Source organism: Thrips palmi, unplaced genomic scaffold (assembly GCF_012932325.1).
Source record: "Thrips palmi isolate BJ-2018 unplaced genomic scaffold, TpBJ-2018v1 HiC_scaffold_18, whole genome shotgun sequence".
Classification (NCBI taxonomy): domain Eukaryota; kingdom Metazoa; phylum Arthropoda; class Insecta; order Thysanoptera; family Thripidae; genus Thrips; species Thrips palmi.
Window position 1 is genome coordinate 10,637,521 of NW_023144627.1, and position 22,054 is coordinate 10,659,574.

Below are 22,054 nucleotides of genomic sequence, written 5' to 3' on the forward strand. Positions count from 1 at the left end.
GAACCCAGTAAGTGGAATTTGCCAAAGCTTGCACGCAGCTAGGGTTCGACCCCCACAATTCTTACATTTTGGGAGTGGCTTTCCGTCCGTTTGGACCGTGCCCCAATCGGCTCCCCGGGAGCCCGGGGGCCCGAAGTGTGAGATTTTTAATCCTAACCGGATCGAGCGATCGAATCCCCGCTCCGCTTTTTTTGTCTGACTATACGGTTCGGACCAGCGGCTTCAAAGGCTCCCTTCGCCACGTCACCAGGGCCGGGTGGCCGAGAGCGCAGAGGCGTCGGTTCCAACTGCGGGGTCCGGGGTTCGATACCGACTACAATATTTTGACCAAGCTTGCATCGCAAGAAGGCGGTTCAAGTATAAAAAATCGGCGGCGTCCAGGGGCCTCTCATAGCCCGGGGTTTTCCGCTGCTGGGCAGGGTGACGCAGACTCCTGAGTACCAGTAGCATGGCCCCTGAGGGGGAAGGGGGCCGGGAACGAAACCCGACTACTGGAAAGGTGGCAGCCGGCCTACTATGAGAGGACTCCTCCACATCACAGATGAGTGACCAAGACGGGGCCACTGGGGTTTTAAACTCTGAGGTTGCTCCTGTGATGAGATGGGGGAACCACGGGTCACCAAGCCAGGGGGGAAGAGGGCCGGTTCGCCGGGGTGCCCTCTTTCGCTGAAATTTTTTTATAGTGTTCTTTTTTACTTGTCCATCCTGACGACCAATCAGTCATGACGTCGTGGAATATTTCCCTCTCCCCCTCCCCTTCCCTGAAAAGTGATCGGAAAAACGTCGATCGGAAAAACCCGGTGGGACAAAAATTTAAGGGAAAAGGAGGTCGGAAAAATTTTTCGGCAGGTGGACAAACGTCGGTCGGACAAACATGTACCCCCTTTGTTGGTGAAAGTCGGGGGTTATGTCTGCAGATGCTGAAAGGAGAGCCGAGGTAAACGAAACCAAGTCGGCACGGCTCACCGTCGTTTTTCGATTTGCACCCCGGTCGCCGTGCGACAGTGTTGCTTTGTGGAGCCTTCCAAGAAGCGACATCTCCGGGGGGCATCTCCGGCCGGCTCGGCTCGACACGGATCGGCTCGGCTCGGCTCGGCTTGGACGGCTCGGCTCGGCTCCCCTTTCGCAGGTCTTGTGCCACGACCTCGATACTCGGTACCTCAAACCGGAGCGGCTCCGAGAGGTTGGGGTCAATGGCGCCTGTTGCGTGGCGACAGGCACCCTCTCGCCCGGTACACTGGTCAACCAAACCATGTTTGAGTGGCCACTGCACCGCAAATCCAAGAGGAAGACCGTCTCACACCACATGAAAAAAAAATGAGTTGGTCCAACCGATGCTTTGGCCCAACTAAGATTTGTTCCAGTAAAGAAAATTGCGTTCGAGGAGTGAAAAATTTGTTAGAAGAGCGGAAATTCCATTGCAGTAGTGAATTCGTTGGTTGGCACGACCGAATTGTCCGACCGAAGCGAAAGCGCGTTGTGTGAACGCGCGTGAGCTGTCCTCATTTGTTGTCGTGAGAGAGAGGGAGAGAGAGAGAGAGAGAGAAAAAGAGAGAGAGAGAGAGAGAAAGGAAAAAGGGAGAAGAGAGAGAGAGAAGGACGAGAAGGGGAGAGAGAGAGAGAGAGAGAGAGAGAGAGAGAGAGACCTGACTGTCCCCTCCGTCAAAAGAGCGACGAAGAAAGGAGCACACGTTTCGATTTGCAGGGGCATAACTTGTGACGATTGTTACCCCGCCCCCTCGGAGCAATCACATAACTCCGAGATTTCATTTGGCCACCCTCGCCTTTGTTAGCTCTAGGCGCAGCGCTCCGACAGACTGATTCCGAAGAACGATCGCGTTGTCCCGCTCGCGCACTCGTGGGGCGTATAGGTGCGAGAGAGAGAGAGAGAGAGAGAGAGAGAGAGAGAGAGAGAGAGAGAGAGAGAGAGAGAGAGAGAAGAGAGAGAGAGAGAGAGAGCGACTTGGGCGACTGCGGGGCCGCAGGCAGGCCGACAGGCGGAAGGGCATAGTTTCGTCGCTCTGTGTCTCTAGTCTATCATCTGGCGTCCCGCACCGCAGGGGTGCGAGAGGAACAGAGCGGTGAAATGATTCTTCGGAACCACACGGCAGGGGCTGACATATGAGCGTTCTTCCGGCTCAGGCCCACACACCCGGGCACGCCGACCGTCGCAAAGCCCAGCCGGAAGGACTCTTCGCGCGGCAATAATCAAACAGAGCATTATTTTTTTTGTTTTTGTTGGATGGGGAAAAGTAATTGGCGGTGAGAATACACTGCAAAATATGGCATGCCATGAAACTGGGCGCCTTCCCCCCGAACACGAAAAGCTCACCGTAACATCAACTAATGACAATTCGACTAATTTTAGTCAAAATTTTGAGAAGAGAGGAGAGGGGGGGGGGGGGGGGGGGGGGGGGGGGGGTGTTGTCTTTATAAGGGGTTTTTCTTATTTTTTTTAACGGGGTTTGTGAAGGGTTGGGGACGGGCCCCCGCTCCACACTCGCGGGAACCCCCAGGACGGGGGAAAGGGGGGGGGGGGGGGGGTAGAGGCCCTGCGCCAGGGGGGGGCCCAAAAACGCCCCCGGGGGAAACCAAAGGCAAAAGGGGAAAGGGGGTTTAAAAAAAAACATGCCTGCATTAACTCCCCCGGCAGGGGGCCCCCTTACGGTTCCCCTCGGGGCCGACCCATCGCATACCAAAAAACAGGGGGTAGCCGACAACCCCACATGCAACATACCCCCCCCCCCCCACCAACCCCCTCCTCCCCCCCTCTCTCTCTCCTTCCTCTTCTTCCCCTTTCTCTCTCTCTCCTCCCCCCTCTCTCCCCTTCTTTTTCCACCCTATACCGGCCCACACAAACTCAGACGTGTCCGCAGCAGGTCCTTACACACACACACACACACAGGCACACACGCGCGCAAAACTAGTCCTCTCTTCCTGCAAGCGCGGGACGCCCCCGCGAGCCAAGTGAGCCAAGTGGCTACAACGGGCCCAATGGTGCGGTGCGGAGATGAGGCCACGGCGCCGTGCTCCCTTATTTCGTATAGCAAGCAGGCCACAAAGTCCGTCAAAGAGTTTCCATGGGCAGAAAGTCGGACGGACAGACAGACAGACAGACAGACAGACAGACAGACAGACAGACAGACAGACAGACAGACAGACAGACACACAAGGAACGAAAAAGGGAGACGTCGTCGCTCCGGAGCAGAGAGTGGAGCGCCGAAGTATCAGTGAAGACGCGCACACCCAAGCGCGTACCTGCACTGGGAGTTGGCGGAACTGCGCGGAGCTAACGGGGCAACTTTCCAGCGGACCGGGCCGGGCCGGGCCCGACCGGACCGGGCGACCTTCCTGCGCTCCCTCAACCTCCCCGGCCCGCAGCACACGCGTGTGCGGCGTGTGCGCGCTCCCGACCGCCGGCGCCGTTTTGCAGCCGAAAGCGCCCTCTCAAACTCGCATCGGAAGGTCCCTTCTTCTCCGGGGTCGCTCGCGCGGCGTGGGCAGCCTCGGGAAGCCCTAGGAGACAGGCGGCCCTAGGCCCTGTGCGCAGCGCGGCCAGCGCGGCGGGCCCACGGCCCTAAGATAAGGAAAGGTTTCATTAAAAGTTACACCTTAGAAGGACAACTTTTGGAGCAGCGCGGGAGTGACGCCCGCGCCGCGCAGCCCGACCGACGCGTCGCACTCAATGTCTCACAAAGTTGTCCTCTTATTGGCCGCCTGCAGGGCGCGGCGTTCTGGGCACGGCGTTCTGGGCACGGCGTTCTGGGCACGGCGCGAGGGGGTAACGACTTCGGGAATCCGGCTGACAGCAAATTGGTAATCCGTAATCCGGATAACCCGAATTTTTGAGGTAATCCGGGGTAATCCGGGAAAATTTTGAGGTAATCCGGGGTAATCCAGGAATTTTTTTGTTGTAATCCGGAGGTAATTTGGGGGTAATCCGGGGTAATCCGAGGTAATCCTTAATCCGGCTGACACGAAATTTACCAGTCGTTACCCCCTCGGCACGGCGTTGTAGGTACGGCGTTCTGGGCGTGGCGTTCTAGCTATGGCGTTCTAGGCGTGGCGGTCTAGGCGTGGCGTTCAAGGCACGGCGTTGTAGGCAAGGCGTTCTGGGTACGGCGTTCGAGGCGTGGCGTTCTGGGCGCGGTGATCTAGGCGTTTGCATTCTGGGCACGACTCCTCAGGGCGCGACGTTGAAGGCGTTTAATCCACGGCGTTCTAGAAGCTGTGTTCTTTGCTCGGTGTTCTACGCAGCGCTGTAGGCAAGGCGGTTCAGGCGCGATTTTTAGGCACGGCATTCTAGGCGCGGGGTTCGGAAGGGGGGGGGGGGGTCTCCGAACGCCGGCACAGCGTCCGCCCTGCGACTCTCTGCAGACGCTTTGCGCTCCGCCGTGACCAAAGACGCGAAGTTTTAGTTGGAGCAGTTGCGGGACGGCTAAAGAGCTGCTCTTTCGCAGTGATAGCAGGCAGTCCTGCACTGAAAAAAAAAAGTTCAGAATCCGAGAGCATGTGTGTCACATTGAGGAAATGCTCTCTGATATTTTGGCAGATCTCTTGATGTGAGACAAAATTAATTCTCTCCGATTCGAAACTCTCTTTTTTTTTCAGTGTGTGTGAGTTCAAACAGAATGAAAAACTAGTGCTGACCGGTTCCGAATGCGGTCAGCTCCCGTACCAATGGGAACGACGTGGCAACAAAGTCATCTTGTACAATTTTGTACGAGACATCACAGTTTTATGTGCACTGCACACGAACTTTTCGTGCAATTTTTGTACGAAAAACTGCACCGATTTCCTCACTTTTGTGCGAAATCGCGAACAAATTTGTACGAAAAGTTCGTGCGCACAAAAAAAAAAAACCTGTGATGTCTCGTACAAAATTTATACAAAAACCTTTAGAGTGTACCGTTTTGATGACCTTATTGTGAATTGGTCCTTGAAATGATCATCAAGGGACATCCAGAACTTGTCGCAGTGTAGGCACGGTTGAACCAACTGGCACTGGACTGCACGGGTGCTGAGCCACGGCTCTTTAGGAGGCTGCTTTAACAAGGGACCCAGATGTGACTGTGGTTTGATGCATCGCTTAGGAGAGGGAGGCGAGTTGTTGGTGAAGTTGCAGCAGTGAGGCTGTTCTGTGAAGGGCTGCATGGCCCGTTTTCGAGCCCAACAAAAACAACAACAACAACCGGCGCCGGGCCTGCAGCCTCCATCGCTCGCTGCGCAAATGTTCCCTCGCTGTCCGAGCCCGCACCTGCCGGCCTGAACCGAAGGGTATCTGTCTCTCTCGTCTTCACGGGGCGTTCCGTTCGGTGCGCGAGCGAGGGGTGAATCACTCAGCGTTCTGGTGTACACATGAGTACATGAGTACGCGTGAGTACACCTTCCTTTACTCATAAATTTTACATTTGTAAACAATTTAAGGCTTAATTTAGCGTTTTAAACGACACTCGACGCCTAATCGGTCGAAAAACTAGTGAATTTCGCCCTTTTTTACCTGGTGAGTACACTGAGTACGGGCAAATTTGTACACATGAGTACACTAGTGATTCACCCCTCGTGCGCGAGAGAGACGCAGAGTGACGCCGCAGCCCTCCGGACCCAGGCGGCTGCTGCAGGCTGCAAGCCCAGGCTCTGAGGGGGAGAGAGACAGAGTAGGTGTGTGTGTGTGTGTGTGTGTGTGTTTGTTTGTTTGTTTGTGCCTCTTCGAGCCCTCAAAGCGCAGAAGTTCTCGGCGGCCGAAGGGCGAAGGGCGAGTGGTGGCAATTGCTGTACTTGTTGCGCCCAACACACTACTGCATTCCGCAAAGCGGCGCAAAGCCGGAAACGGGACCGACCAGCAGGGCGCATAGGGCCACGCGCGCCTCACGCGTGCCGGGCGCGGCAAATTCGAAACTACCGGCCGTCTCTCCGTTGAAGGGCTCGACGGAGGGAGAGTCAGGGCACCACGGAGGGACGGCCGGTGCCCTAGTAAGAAACTCTATGTGTGTGTGTGTGTGTTAGAGAGAGAGAGAGAGAGGGGGGGGGGAAGAGACAGAGTAGGGGTGTGTGATTGTAGTTAGAGGTGTGTGTGTGTAGTTAGAGGTGTGTGTGTGTGTGTGTGTGGTGTGTGTGTGTGTGTGTGGACGGACTATCAATCACGAGTATCTGCGGAAGTAGTGTCGGCCCCGTTCGGCCTGCAGGGAACCCAGGGAAGAGGAAGAGGGGTCGGGGTATCGGAAGCCGGACGCACGGTCGCGCTGCCCTGAGGGCCCTGCGAGGGCCCTGAGGGAGAACAGGAGAACAGGCGGGGATGAGTAACGCTGCGCGCGTCCTGGACCATATCGGACATCGAAGCGGAGAGAGAGAGAGGGGGGGGGGATGCACCACGGGCGCGACGGGCGCACTGTACATTGTTCATCACGACAACGGGAAGTTGCCTGGCTTCGGGAAACTGCGGCCGCTACCTCCTCGCAGACCGTCGCAGACCGTCGCAGACCGTCGCAGACGCACGGGGCTGTGAAACGACCGTGAAGGCGGGCATGCCGAGGACATGCGTCCTATCTCACCCTTCAATCGACATTTCACCACTATTCATTGTCGTTTGTACACATTTGGTGGAATTTCGTCAAGAAGCGTGACTGATTTGTCAAGACGAAATTGATAATAATGTTTCGAAAACAAATGAAAAATGTTAATATGGCCTTCAAGGTGCACAAGGCGTCGATACGTTATTAAACTAAACATCAGTACGAGTCTGATAGTGTTGCTGCTGTGAAAGAATAGCGACAGGTTTTTAAAAAGAGAGGGAGAGAAGGAAAAACAGTCCAAGGTATTCCTGACAGGTTGGCAGATTTTTCTGTCTAATGAGGTTTTCTCAGCACGTTTCTCTGGGTTTCCCGCTGGCCCTGGGAATCAAATGAAATCGGCGCGGGCACCGCCTCTAATTGGAATCGCCCTCCTCCCTCCTTCTCTCTCTCTCTCTCTCTCTCTCTCTCTCTCTCTCTCTCTCTCTGTCTCTCTCTGTCTCTCTCTGTCTCCCTCTCTCATTCTCTCTCTCTCATTCTCTCTCTCTCTCGCTGTAGGTTGGTCATCCTCCTAACGCCGTGGAAGCCGTTCGATCTCACTCCGTCGTCTTTACAGAAATGACAACTTTTTTTAAACTAAATTTTCTTTTACATTTTTTTTTCCTCTTTTTTCTGTGACAGCGTCCCCGTGGAGGACCGCGGAGGCTTCTCCCAGTGCCGCATGTACCGGCGCAACTACTCGCGCGTGGCCGCGGCCGTGGAGGTGGCCCTTGCCGGCGACGTGCTGGCCGTGGAGGCGGCCCTGGCTGCCCTGGTGCCGGGGGGCGGCCGGACGGCCGTCTGGCCCGAGGCCAACCAGTCCCTGGCCGCGGAGTCAGACGACGGCACGCTGCCCTGCGAGCACGGCTACGCCTTCGACTACACCGAGTACTCCAACACCGTCGTCACCGAGGTGAGTCCATTACATGTGGTGCGCGGAGTCAAGTGGGGGGAAAGGAGAGAGCGTGTGTGTGTGTGTGTGTGTGAGAGAGAGAGAGGGGGGGGGGCGGGGGGAATGAAGTGTGTGTGTGTGTGTGTGTTTGGGGCATTCCTCGCCTAGCTGTCGAGTGGACGCTAACAACAGCTACGCGTCCAGCGGCCCGGCGCACCGCGGCGCGAATTCCACGAGTAGCCCTCTGCAGCCCTCTGTGCGGACGAGGACACCGACGCTGTGCCCATGGCGTGCCCATGGCGTGCCGTGATAAAGTCACCCATGTTTGGACGATAAAGAGTACCTCGCCCGAAATTTCAGTCCCGAGTATGACTCTCACAGTGTCGTGCACCGGCGTTTGCGCGCAGACTGTTTCCCCAAACCGTGTGTACAGTGCGTGCTTCGCTGTAGTCCTGCAGGTCCTGTCCGCGCGAGTGAGGGATCCGCGACAATGGAGCACACAGTCGCCGCGCAGTTGGTCGCTCTGTCTCTCTCGCACTCGTGGGGCGTCCCGTAGAGGTGCGAGGAGAGACAGAGCGACGACTTCCAAAATGCAGTGCCTCTCCTCGAGTCAAGCCGATGTCGCCGACGAGGACCCAGCCTTGTCTTTGCGAGCACGCTGTACTCGGCTGCAAACTTTTGGACGTTTGCGAGACAATAATGGCGGACGCCAACTTGTTCGCAGCACTGCCAGACATGAAATCATCAGCCAAGCGAGAAAGAAGCGCAGCGTCGCGGCGTCATTGAAAGGGAAAAAAAATGTCCCGGGGAAAAGTCGCAATAACCTGAAAAGCGCGCGTCTATTAAAGAGTCGGTCTTTTGAAATTGGCGGGACAGTTAATATGTATGTCCCCTCGGGCCACACTAGGGGCCACAGTCAACCACACGGGGCCATTTGGAAGGCCAAAAAGGGGGCCACAGAGTGAGCCGCAAAGTTGAGCCACACAGAGTGAGCCACACAGAGTGAGCCACACAGAGAGTGAGCCACACAGAGAGCGAGCCACACATACAGTGAGCCACGAGAGTGAACCACAGCGACTTGGCCAACCACAGACTTGGCCACACAGAGGCCATACAGAGGCCGCCGAGCCACAGACGCACTGAGGCCACGCAGGTGGCGGCAACTGACCCAGGCACCGGCATCCCTATAGTTACGCAACCGATATTAATTATTGGCTGCCGCGCGGCTGCGTTGCCGGAACGCCGGAATATATGAATGAAGGAATCTGATTCCGTGCTGAGAACGCCATTACCGCCCACGGCAGCAGCACATCTGTTCGCTGCCAGCCACCACACTGCTGACATCACTGCTTAAAAAGTTATTTTTCTTCTGGAATTTCCTCCGTTTTCGCTGTGTCTGACGTTTGCGCATCGCGGTGCGACTTGGCGAACTGGGTCGCTGCTCGTGTGCAGGCCCTGCAAGGTTCACCCTCCATTCAAAAATAAACAGGAGGGGCTGATGTGTTGTGCGAGGAGGAGAAAAGGGGGGGGGGAGCCGCACAGGAGGGAAGGAACGGGGTTGGAGCGAGTATGCACTCTCAAGGCCAGCGGCAGAAGGGAGGTAAAAATATGACGACGGGGCATTTCTCCGTTGGGGCGCTTCTTTCATCCGATTCTGGAGCGTGGCGTAGCTTGGCTTGCCGTGCCATGCCGTGCCATGCCGTGCCGTGCCACGCCGCGAAGAGAGCCACTTACCGGATTGGCCAGGCAGGCCATCCAGGCAAGCCCCTGGACAACAGTTTGGCGGCTTTGCGGCCGGCTGCCGCGTCGCGTTGTCGTCTCGTCTCCGGCGGCGAGGTCCCGCGGGGAAGCCGAAAACCCCCTGCGTGAGCAAACACCGCCCCCTCCGTGCACAGCGCGCTGTAAATGGCTTACGGTAAAAGGCTGCGCCAACATATTATAGTGGAGATTTTCTTCATGATACCAGCAACGAAATTCTTCGAAATATCTACAAGGTACAGTAAATTCTCAATGGTATGTAATAAAGTCAGCTGCACCACCATAAGCAAATGCTTCGTAGGGTTTTCAGAGTGTACAGTGCAACCCCCCATCCTCACACACACAAGGAAAAAAAACAGCGGTAGACGCCTGTGGGTTTGCGCGCCGACACTGGTTTGTGTGCCTTCCGCAAGGTGTGCCGGTCAGTGTGTGACTTGGCGAGCCATCCGCCACTCACCCTGCCGAAGTAAATTGCTTTATCCCCTCTTCCTTTCGCTGCTTTTAGCTGCCCGTCCGATTGGCCTGTGCTAAAGTAGCTTCCCCAGTGCACCTGACAGCAGCCTGACTGGCGGCCGGACCGCCCCTCTACTCCGCCGCCATGCGTGCCCCCCCCCCCCAACCTGGAAATTGTTGAGCCGAATCAGAGATAAGTCTTCTGGTGTGGGCACGCACAGGCGTAGCCCGCTCTCCTCTTTGCTCCAGTCGCTGAACCGAGTCAAAAACGAAAAAAGAGCCGCCGAGCGCAAGTTGGTAAACATGACGGGGCCACGTTGATGTGAGGTGCTTTTTGCAACGCTGATGTGTCTGGCCCTCCGCCAGCGCGGCGCGCTACCTCGCGACGACAAAACAGCGGCAGTGTAGGCACCAAGTTGCACTTTTCGGAGCTCCGCTGGCGCCGCTCGTTTGGCTCTTGTTAATCCGGAGAAAGAAAGCGGGGAGTGAAATTGGCGAGACTCAGGATCGGCGCACCTGCTGCAAGTAAAACACTGATGAACCGAATTTCAGACGATGGAGCGCTCATCGCCCCATTCCTTCAGGGAAATTAGACGATTTAGTATTTATCGCTGGAGATTCCGTTCATGATCATCGTTGTTTCATTTTCAGTAAGGCGAGCCTTGCGGCAGGAAGGCGCCACAAGAAAAACTGCGTCGCTTAAGGCCGGCTTGGCAGAACCAGCGAGAGTGAACGACATTGTTGGGTTGTGTCCTCGCAGGGTAGGCAACCGCAGTTTCATGCTGTGTCCTCGCAGGGTAGGCAACCGCAGTTTCATGCTGTGTCCTCGCAGGGTAGGCAACCGCAGTTTCATGCTGTGTCCTCGCAGGGTAGGCAACCGCAGTTTCATGCTGTGTCCTCGCAGGGTAGGCAACCGCAGTTTCATGCTGTGTCCTCGCAGGGTAGGCAACCGCAGTTTCATGCTGTGTCCTCGCAGGGTAGGCAACCGCAGTTTCATGCTGTGTCCTCGCAGGGTAGGCAACCGCAGTTTCATTGCTGTGAGGAAGGAACGCCCGCAGCTATGTCGGCGCGGCGCGGTGGCGCGGAATCGTGGCGGCACAGCTGGTCGCCTCCGAACGGTGTCGCTCTGCCTCTCTCGCACCCACACGGGGTGCCCCTTGAGTGCAAGAGAGACAGAGCGATTGTTTGGAAGCGCCCCCCAGACTCGCGGCTCACAAAGGCGGCTAAGCCGCGCTCCTCGACTTATAATACGGACACAGCAGGGATTCGATATACGGCGGAAATTGTGGCGTCTGCTGGGCGGTTCCTAGGAGCCGTTTCGTCGCTCTGTCTCTCTCGCACCGTCTTATGGGGCGCACCATGAGTGCGACGGAGACAGAGCGACGAAAGGGGTTGCCGGAATCAGTCTTGCTGCCGGGGAGTCATATCGACGCGATGCCTTTGCAGTTCAATTACATTTCTCGACAGTCAGCGGCTTTCGGAACCTTTACAAACTAGTTTGGGCCTTAAGATGAATTAATGCTGATCCACTTTCAAACGAATACGACAAAATTAACATTCTAAAGAATACACCAATAAAGCCCTAAAGAGCGAACACGCTCTAAAGGGCCTTCAATGGCGTGAAACGTCTTATGCCTTTGGAAGGACATAATGATTATGCCTGAAAGTCCTATACCAGTTTACGCCTTCACTCGTGTAAATTTTGTCAGAATGTCAGAAACCTGTCTGAAAACCTGAACAAAATTCGCACACCTCTGAAAGCTGAAAACTTATTCTGACATTCGCTGCAGAACTCCGGCCATCAATATCAGAATAAGTTTTCAGCATTTCGGCTTTCAGGTGCGCGAATTTTGATCAGGATTTCAGACATGTTTCTGACATTGTGACAAAACTTACACGAGTGTTCACAATGGCATAGCGATTTGCGACATTGCCTTCTTTTTCACCAGTGTTGTGGTGGTTTCCGCGCAGAGTAGCTTCCAGCCAGAAAGGGCGACTCGGTGCGGAGCGGAGAAAGATGCTTGAAAAGACGTATGGAGTGGAGCCCAGATGTAGCGGCCAGCACCCGGGGCGTGCCAGGGCCAGGGTGCCCGGGGGAGCGCGGTGAGGGCCCCACGGGGGGCAAGTGGCCCGTATCTGGATTTGAGCAGCGGCCAGGCCGCCAGCGCTGTAACCGAGACTCCTGACTCACATATCTGACCCTCAGGGGGTTCGCGCCACCGGATTAAAAAGGACAGTGCCACCGGATTAAAAAGGACAGTTTAGGTTTGAAATCTGAAACGCACGCGCCGAACCCCCCGCGAGGAGCGTGGTCCCTAGGCAAGATGATAATGAGGATGTAGGCCGGGCCCCGGGGAGTGATTAGCTTTAATGAAAGAACCCTTGGCGAGGATTGGCGTTGTCAGTGGGCCGACCCGCCGCACGCACAGTCACTCTGTCTCTCTCGCACTCACGGCGCGTTGCGTTCAAGTGCGAGAGAGATAGAGCGACGAGAACGATTACTGTCGGAGGCCTGCAGAGCATTTAGCAGCCGCGTCAGCGAAGCAAGCAAAGCCAAAGTTAGCACGCGAAAAAAAGTCTTTTTTTAAGAGTTGTGTAAAAAGTTGTACTGTAAAGTTTTGTGTATTACAATGAACATACAATGAATGTGGGAACGTGCAAGAACGTATTCAAGGTTTCCGGCGTATTTGACAGGCGTTGCCGACTTCCAGGCGTTTTTGCCACCTGAATGTATACCGAGGGGGCCACCACCCCCGTAATCCTGTGTACAAGTTTGCTGGTAATCTCTGGTAATCCATAGCGTAATCACGTAATCCTTGACAAAATTCTGTCATTTTTCAACGTTTTTGAGTCATTTTCCAACGTTTTCGAGCTATTTTTCAACGTTTTCGAACCAATTTTCGAAAATTTCACGCGTAATCCCTGGTAAATATCCCGTAATCCCGTAATCTTGTGTACACCTGAAATGAGAGTGGTGGCCCCCTCGATTTATACTGAACGTGTTCGAATTTTGTACTATGTATGCTCATCTTTAAATCCCATATTTGGTCTGGAATATTTCCATTCTGGTTTCTGATATCCATATGGTTTTATAATCCATTTATGTAAATTGGAACATTTTTCCACTCTGGGTTCCCATATTCCACTGTGGTAAAAAGTTTTATAATGGAAACTGAAAATCCATTCTGGAAATAATGAGATCCACAGCTGGATTTTGTTCGCGGTGATCAACTCTGCTCAGAGCCTCCAATATTTGCCGTTTCGTGCAGTGTGTGACCAGTGGAAGGCCCAGCTCCGGGCTCCTTGCCGTACTTACGCCCCAAATCCTCTTTCCCTTTCCGGGCCGCTTACATCGGCCGGGGGGGGGGGGGGGGGCGAGGCTGGCCCTTACCAAACCACCAGCGTTACCGTCAGGGACAACAGGCGCGAAAATCGAATTTGGGAGAAATAATAACAACCTCCGCCGCCACGTTTCGCGAAACACACTGCAGAAAATTCCGTAGTTTGCATTCAGTTTTAGAAAAAAAAAACTGTTCGAGAAAAAAGGTACACCGTATCAAGTACAGATTCTTTCACGTTGGTTCTCCCTAGGAAGGATCTCAAACTCAGCGGAAACATGTACGGAATCTCCGCAGTTGCCAAGATACAAAAGATCCAGGCCCAGTCCAGGTGAATGATCGAGCAGGCGTGTTTATTGGGCCTTTTCTGCCGTTGTTTCTACCGTTTTTTTTTCACCGTGCCGTTGTTACTCTTTCCAAGTCGGCGAGGCAGTGCGACGCAAACCATTGTGAGGAAGGGGACTTCGCCTGCCTCGCTTGCTCCCGTGTAGATCAGCGGCCCATTCTCCAGCCGATAGTCGCCATGGTCTTCTGGAGCCAATGGAGCGGAGGGCGCCGAGCCCCAACAGGCGGACGGACAGACACAGACAGACAGACAGACAGGCAGAGACAGACAGGCAGACAGAGTGTTCACCGGATTCCTATCAAGGCACGAGCAGGAACCAGGGGCCACTACTACATAGCTCAGTATTCCAGGTTGCAATAATTGCAGGCAGAGGCAGAAAGAAAACAATTTATGTTCTAAATGTAAAGTGGGGAGATTTGAACCCATGCACGCTGCCGGCGGTCGATGCACGAGTGGCAGCATAATTGCATACGCCCTAACTCCATCAGCTGCCTCTATGAGCTCCAAACAGTACCCCTCTCTTTCTACCTTTCTCTCTCACTCACACACTCACACACAGGCTCACTCGTGTGTTTCGAGTGACACTTGTCTGAAGCGTCCTTGACGCCTTTCTTTAAGCGTGGTGGTTGCTACACTTGGTTTCAACCGTTCCCCGTTCCCCTCTATCGCACCTATCTAAATGCATGGGAAAATTTTCTTCTTTACACTTGACTCCAAGCGTGAAGCCTTTAAGTGTAACTTTAGTCGTAACGTAATGTGCGAATGCTTTTCTCTGTTGCAGTGGGACATGGTGTGTGACCGGGACCACCACGCGTCCTTGGCGCTCGTCCTCCTCAGCGTGGGCGGCCTCATCGGGAACTACGTGTTCGGATACCTCCAGGACTCGTAAGTCACAAACAACTTTTGCAGTACTTCTGTATTTTTTGGGAGGTTTGGGGGGTGAGCTCAGAGCGTATATATCACAACAGGTGTGTACATATACAGTGTCACATCAGTCACGCACAGTCGCAGAGGCAGAGCAAATATTTGCGTGTTTGTACGCAAAAGAAACCCACAGCACGAAATAATTTCCACAGAGGTCCTACCGTACTCACAATGTGCTCTCTGTGTGTGTGCGTGTGTGCGTGTGTGTGTGTGTGTGTGTGTGTGTGTGTGTGTGTGTGTGTGTGTCGCACCGACGAGGGTGTGCTGCGCTGTCGGATGGTCCAAATGGAATGATTTCGTTCATTACTGAGCAAAACTGTCGGGCTGCTTTTATTTGGGAGTAAATATTTCCCACATGACAGGTTGATTTGTCCGTTTACAAAATACTGTCGGTCTGCTAAGAAAAAACTTGCAGGTGGTTCGATAGTTGAACCGGGGTCCTTTGCGTCCGAAGCTGCTCCGCCAGTGCGCACGGCCACGGCAGGCGATTTAAAAAAAATAGCCAAACCGGTTCACTTAATGGATGCAGCCTTAGTGCTGCCCATCGCCACACAATGGGTCGCCTCCAGGCCGCCCCCTCCCCCTGGGTTAATTCTCTCTCTCTCTGTCTCTCTCTCTCTCTGTCTCTCAACCCCCCCCCTCCCCCCCCCCTCGACCTGGAATCGTTCAATTAGTGGCAGTTTGCGGGGCCGTTCCAGGAGACGCAGGGCGGCACAAAGTGCGTCTTCGTCTCCGGATTGGACGGGCCTGATTGAGCACCAGCCAAGGGGCAATAACAACTTGGAAAAATTTTGCACATGGTCGTCTCGAATTCAGTTCGTTATTTTAAAGAAAAACGTAAAACCGGCAGCAGCTTGGCGAAAAGCGTCTTTTAACCCCGGCGAGGGGAGGGGGGGGGCAAAGTTTGGCTTTTAGGCGCCATCTAGTGCATGGTTCTTTTGTACCCCTACTGCACCTGTTCGTTTTGTCCCCAGGATCGGGCGTCGGCCGGCCTTCTTCATCTACCTGCTCATCGAGTGCGCCTTCGGCATCGCCACCGCCTTCGCGCAGAACTTCCTCACCTGGACGGCCTTCCGGGTCGGCGTGGGCTTCACCGTGCCGGCCATCATGGGCACGCCCTACGTGCTGGGTGAGTCAACACTGTAAAAAACTCCGCTCTTTTGTACCGAAATGGTACAGAATGGTGGCGGTACAGTAATTCTCGAAATCATGCGTTTTGATTTCGGACAAATTCATTTTGTTTTTCTCCGGAAGCACGTTGGAAGTCGAATGATTGGTATTGTTGTTGTTGTTGTTGTTGTGGCAATCAGCATGCACCGACTCGCACACAATAATATTTATGTCTCCTCGATTCGATGCCGCGCGCCGCGGCTCCGCGCCATCGCACACGGGCATTACTGCTTTTATCAAGATGGTCGGGAAACTTTTCTGCTTCGGGAAATTAGAGTGAGAGAGAGGGAGGGAGGCAGGGAGAGAGGGAGGAAGGGAGGGACAGAGAGGGGTTGGGAGAGAGGGAGGAAGGGAGGGGCAGGGAGAGAGGGAAGAAGGGAGGGGGAGAGAGAAAGGAAGAGAGAGAGAGAGAGAGAGTCCCGTCGCCTTGGTTCGACTTGTTGTGAGCGAAACTTTGCTCGACTTAATTACAGGTGGTCGACAAATAGCAGCAGAGAATAATGCAACGTGGAGTCGGACCCAGTGGTCCGAGCAGTGGTCGGAATTGCGCGGAACCGAAACGTTTGCCTGTTGCAACGCACCGCTTCGAGTTCTTTGTTTCATCGCCCAGTCACTCTCGCACACCTCGTTGAAGCTCCTCGAGCGCGACAGAGACAGAGCGACAAAACGACTATGCTCGCGACCGCACTGCTGCCGTCTCGTGTTCATCATTCACTGTCCTTTGGTGTGGTGCCGTGCGTGTATGAAACATGGGTGTTTGAATAGGAACTCGCGAGGCTTAATGCGCGTACAAAAACGAGATGAATACTGCAAAATTTAAGTGGTGTCTATTCGGGTTGGAGCCGCGGCTGGAGCACCCGTTTCAAATCCAGGTTGCCCGGGCGTGTGACCGAACCAAACTCACGGTGTTTGTCGGCACTCCGGATTTTATTTATAAGCGACCGACTGCAAAAGCTTATTCTAGAATCGACCTCAGAGGTTCCGCATAGGGGTTCCGAACGCTCGACGCTTGAAAAATGCACACGCTAAAGTCACAACTTTTGTCGGTTCGGTCTCCCTGCCGTGGTAGCCGGAGCGCTGGGCCGTGAGCGCCTCGCGACAAAAGCCTTGTCCGATGGTATTAGTACTTGCGTTTTGTTTCTTTATCGTGTTTTTAATTTTGCTTTGCGTGGGCCCATCCTGTGACAGGCCAAAAAAAAAAAAAAAGCGCCCACACTCACCAACAAAAAAGTGAGCAGCTCGCCACTGCGCTGCAACGCGCCCATTCACCCCCACCCCTTTATTTCCGGAATTGTTTCCCATGTCATCCCCACACTGTTAGGAAACAAAAATTAACTCTTCTCCCGGATGAGAGGCCCCTGTTCTGCCCGCCGCACTTTTGACGGCCGGCGTCCCCGTTCCCCCTTTTTTTCGGCCGGATATTGAACTGGAAGCTCGAATCGAGTCATAATGATGTCTGATGGTTTCAATGCATCCGCTTCCCGGAAACTTTGCCTGGCGGAGCAGCATTGAAAACCGGACGCTAAAAAAGGAGAATGCAGAGAGAGAGAGAGAGAGAGAGAGAGAGAGAGAGAGAGAGAGAGAGAGAGAGTGAGAGAGAGAGAGAGAGAGAGCGACAGGGGTGAAAAAGGCAAAAGTCGTGCCGGTTTGTCGGCGCGTTTTTATTGCTGCCTGCCTCGGCTCCTCGGCGTCCGAAAAATACAAAATAAAACGTTCAAGACTGTTTGAAACGCAAAGCTCGCGAGGCGTTGCGCGCGCCTGGTCCGTTTTACGGCGCGCTAGGACGGACCGCAGTGATAAACGCACGCACGTGTCGCCCACACCGCAAGCCGCGAACGTGCTGCAGGATTTTTAGCATCCCCCCCCCTGGCCTCACCCCATCCCTCCCACATCCCCCAGCCAACACCTTCTCCTGTCACGCGACACCCACCTCCCCCAGTTTCGCCTCACAACCCATATTTTCCCCTTCACCCACTCCCCCCCCCCTCATTCCCACCTCATCCTCAGCCCGCCCCCCACGACCGCCGCCGCAGTCCCCACACCCCGAATCATGAAATCACGAAATTAAGTTTGGACGGTGTGTCAGTCATTCCAAAAAGCGCCCCCGGTGCTCGCGATGGCTCTCCGGCAGCGTCAGCCCGCCAGCCAGCCAACTAGTCAGCCAGTCAGCTAGCCGGCCAGATAGCTAGCCGGCCAGCTAGCCAGCCAGCCAGCTAGTCAGCCAGTCAGCTAGCCGGCCAGATAGCTAGCCGGCCAGCTAGCCAGCCAGCCAGCTAGTCAGACAGTCAGCTAGCCGGCCAGATAGCTAGCCGGCCAGCTAGCCAGCCAGTCAGCTAGTCAGCTAGCCGGCCAGATAGCTAGCCAGCGAGCTAGCCAGCCAGCCAACCAACCAGCCAGCCTGTCAGCGTGCCAGGCGCCCGCAAACAACAATCCGAGCTCGTTTTCGTCGCGCCCGACCCGCTGGCCCTCCTGGCGCACCATCTTTTATCATATCCAGCAGTCGCCAACAACAACAGTCACCAACAACGCCAACAACAACAACAAGAGTCACCAACACGGTTCCATTCATCGCGAGACGCCTCTCCGAGGTGTGCGTGCGCCGCGTGCGCGGTGCGCGCACTGTCAGGCTGGCATGCCGGCTCGCCGCACGCATGTTATTATGACGCGTCTCAATTTGCGTCGACTCCGGTGGGAGAGGGGGAGGCGGCACCGACTGAGTCGGAAATAAAATCGTCATTAATTCTCCGGTGTGTGAGCCGTGCCCAGCGGAGCCGAGCCGAGCTGGGCCGAGATGAACCGGGCCGAGCCGGGCCGAGCCGGGTCGAGCCGAGCCGAGCCGCCAAAGAAACTTGCCGAACTCTTTGAAACGTGAAATGGCACGCGCGGCTCCGCGTGGCTGTGGCTCCGCAAACGTGGTCCTAATTGGCGACGAAGCCGTAAAATTGGCTTCACTGTAAAATTGGTTTCTCGATAAAATTGGATTCTCAGTGAAATTGGTGTCACTGTAAAATTGGTTTCACTGTAAAATTGGTTTCGCTGTAAAATTGGTTTCACTGTAAAATTTGTTTCGCTGTAAAATTTGTTTCACTGTAAAATTGGTTTCACTGTGTACAATTGGTTTCACTGTGTACAGTTGGTTTCACTGTAAAATTGATTTCACTGTAAAATTGGTTTCACTGTAAAATTGGTTTAAAACGATAGTGACTTTTCCTCCCCTTTGCAGCCATCGAGCTGGTGGGGCCCTCCAAGCGGACGGCCGTGACCATCCTCAGCAACATCGCCTACTCCCTGGCCCTGGTGGCGCTGGCCGGCGTCGTCTACCTGGTGCGGGACTGGCGGCAGCTCGCCCTCGCCACCTCGGTGCCCTTCGTCACCTTCTTCCTGTACTGGTGGTGAGTGACCCGGGTTCAAATACCAGATTTTTTTTCCGTTTTTTTTTTTTTTTTTACTTGAAATGTTTTATGGTAAAACGCTTCACCGATTATCATGGTGGAGATTTTCTCCGAAATAATACAGAAATTCGACGAAATATCAAAAAGGTGCAACTAATTTTCTAAGGGAAGTTAAAAAGTCAGCTGCACCGCCATAAATAGAGAGAATTTTCAAAATAAGACGGAGAATATTCGCCATAAGACTTTCAGAGTGTGCAATGAGTGTCGTTACTATGATGCTTCCACGAGGGCCGTGCTTCCTCGAGGTTGACATCCAAAGAGTTCTGAAAAGCGTCCTCTCTCTGAATTCGACTCCGTCCCGTGCCACGCCCACGCCTGGGGAAGGATGGGCAGCCCTCCTTCTGGGGATCCGTTTTCCAACGTCGCCTGCACCGCTAAAAATATTTTTAAAAGAGCGCGCGAGACCGCTGCCCCAATTTCTTCCTTCGTGTCAATAATTCTTGGCCGCCTCTTAATGAACCTGAATTGTGCATCGCGCGCCCGCTGCCTCCACTGTCGCGCGGCCGATGCATTTTTAAGGTCGCGGATGACGGCGCCGCACTGCTCCGCCTGGGGCATACACATTGTTTCGTCTCTGTGACTCACTTATGAGGGCCCTGGGAGACCGCCCCGCCCCCGACACACCCCACCCCGCCCCGCCCCTGACCCACCCCGCCCCGCCCCACCCCGCCCCGCCCCAACCGATCCACGCCGGAATGTCAACCGAGTTCCCGCCGGGAATCCCTGATGGAGATCAATAAATCAGGAGACGAGCAGATATAATGGAATTCAGAGAATACTGAACTGTAGTTTGCTGACTGCGTCTCTTTGACGTCGCGGAAGCAACAAAACAACCGACGCGACAACTCCCACTCGGCAAAAATTTCGTTCCTGGTTATCTCAGGAAATTGTAAATAATAAACGATATATGGGGAGTTATTGGGAAAGCAAAGAATCGTTACTGCCTTGAGGGTTTTTTTTTACCATTAAATTTCATTATATTTTATATACTTGTCCTTTTGTTGAAATTGAACTATACAAAATCCTTTGCGTTTCTTTCCTCAATTTAGTTTTCAAAGTTTCTTGTTACGCCTAAAACCTCACGAAGTATTTTGACCATACATAGTACAAACTAATTTAGTTTCTTATACGAAGAAATAGTTCGTAAAAGACGAAGTATTTTCTTTGTAACCTTATGTATGCTCAAAATACTTTGTTATAACAAGCTACCTTGTAAGACTGGAAAAAGTTAGTAAGGTTTTCAGAGTGTGATATTTTTTGTTGGGAAGTTGGTAGTTAGCTGGTGGTTGACACTACGCCCGTCGCCGAGCTGCGGGGCTGCGGGGCGTCGTCAGTGGGATTTGCTATGCGGTCAATGGGGACGAGCGAAAGCGAGGAGGGCGAAGCTGGAACGTGGGGCGGTTGGGACGCCGAGCTGCGGTTTCAAGGTGCAGGGTGCGGCAGTCGTGGCAGCAGTGGCGGTAGCAGTAGTTGCGGTTGCTGCAGTAGTGAACGTGGTGGTGGCGGCAGCAGTCGTTGCAGTACTGCCGTTTCGGTATTGTCGTTGCGGTAGCAGTTGCGGCAGAAGTGGCGGTGGTAGTCGTGGTGAGCGTAGTAGTAGCGGTAGAAGTGGTGGCAGTAGTTGCGGTAGTAGTCGTGGTGGACGTAGTAGTGGCGGTAGTAGTCGTAGTGGACGTAGTTGCGGTAGTAGTCGTGGTGGACGTAGTAGTGGCGGTAGTAGTCGTAGTGGACGTAGTGGCGGTAGTAGTCGTGGTGGACGTAGTAGTGGCGGTAGTAGTCGTAGTGGACGTAGTGGCGGTAGTAGTCGTGGTGGACGTAGTAGTGGCGGTAGTAGTCGTAGTGGACGTAGTGGCGGTAGTAGTCGTGGCGGACGTAGTAGTGGCGGTAGTAGTAGCGGTAGTAATGCTGGCAGTGGTTGCGGTAGTAGTGGCGGGTTGCGGTAGCAGTCGGGGGATAGTCAGGAGAGCATTCGGGGCAGAAGTCACGGAAGCAGAGAGTGTTCGGGGCGGCGGTCGCGGTGGTAGTGGTGGCAGTGTCCGGGTTCATGACGGCTCGGCTGCGCTGCTCGCAACCTCCTGCCTCGGCTAGTGCGCCACCCACACACAATGCGCGCTGAATCGCAGGCTGGGGGTCCACTAGACGACACCGCTGGGCCAGAGAATGCTGCCCTTCCACCCCTCGCAGGGACCAGCCTCCCCCCCCTTCTCTTTCACCCCGCAGTCCATAAGGCGAAGCAAACAGCTCGTCGTATTACGGATGTGACCCCGCGGTGCGTATTATCATGGCGGGGCGCACAGTGGGCCAGAATGCCGGTGGAGCCGGCCTAAATTCTAGACACGTTTTGAGCTCCAGAGTCGCTAACTGGAACTCGAACCGGACGTGTGACCCCACTAATGGATTGCTCTCCGAACGAGGAATCCATTGGTGGGGTCGCACGTTCGGTTCGAGCCCTGTTTAGCGACTCTGGAGCTCAAAACGCGTCTAGAGTGTTGGCCGCCGCCGCCGGTCTTCTGGCCCAGGCCAGCAGGCAGACTCCGAAGACTCGCTCTGTCTCTCTCACACCGATATGGACGCCTTGTGAGTGCGACAGAGACAGAGCGACAGTCCTTCGGGATGAGGAGGCAGACCGGTGGCGAAGTTTCACAAAGCGACACTTCCCGTGTGCGGTGCCGGCATGGTGCCGGCATGGTGCCGCCATGGTGCCGCGGCGGTCGGTCGTCGACGGGGAGGTCCCGGCGACCGGCAGACCAGGTTGCCAGTGTGGGCGGGCTTGTCTCTATGCACACGTTTCGATCCCCTGAGTCCTCAAAGTGGACGGGGATGGAGATTAAGAGGTGCGTCCCTGTGCACTGTCGCCAACTAATCTTCAGAAATCCCGCAGGGCTTCGCCCGCGATAGCGTTCGATCATTTGTCGTCCAGGAGGCCTGGCCATACCAAGTTCGAGTTAGGGGAGGGTGTTCTGGCTCTTAATGGCAATGGTAATGCGGAGGTAGGCCAGTCGGTGTGCGCGGCGTGTTGCCTACCCGCGACTCGGCGGGCGCTCATCGCTCCACGCCTCGCCGCGGCGCGCAGCGTGACAGGGCCGGGCTGGTGGGGACGCGGCCTTACAGCGTGTCTCACTCTCCTATCTGCTGCCACAGGGTGGCTCACGCTCCTCCCTGTCGCTACAGTG

General features: G+C 54.7%; 1 protein-coding gene across 1 annotated transcript in view; it reads left to right on the forward strand.

Annotated features, from left to right (window-relative positions):
* The window catches only part of LOC117644605 (beta-alanine transporter-like), a 42,059-nt gene that overhangs the window by 6,770 nt on the left and 13,235 nt on the right, over positions 1–22,054 (forward strand). Inside the window, exons 3-7 of the mRNA XM_034384206.1 lie at positions 7,191–7,266; positions 7,360–7,461; positions 14,117–14,220; positions 15,234–15,388; positions 18,653–18,821. Of these exons, the coding sequence (XP_034240097.1) occupies positions 7,191–7,266; positions 7,360–7,461; positions 14,117–14,220; positions 15,234–15,388; positions 18,653–18,821 (606 nt within the window). The remainder of the gene's footprint in view (positions 1–7,190; positions 7,267–7,359; positions 7,462–14,116; positions 14,221–15,233; positions 15,389–18,652; positions 18,822–22,054) is intronic.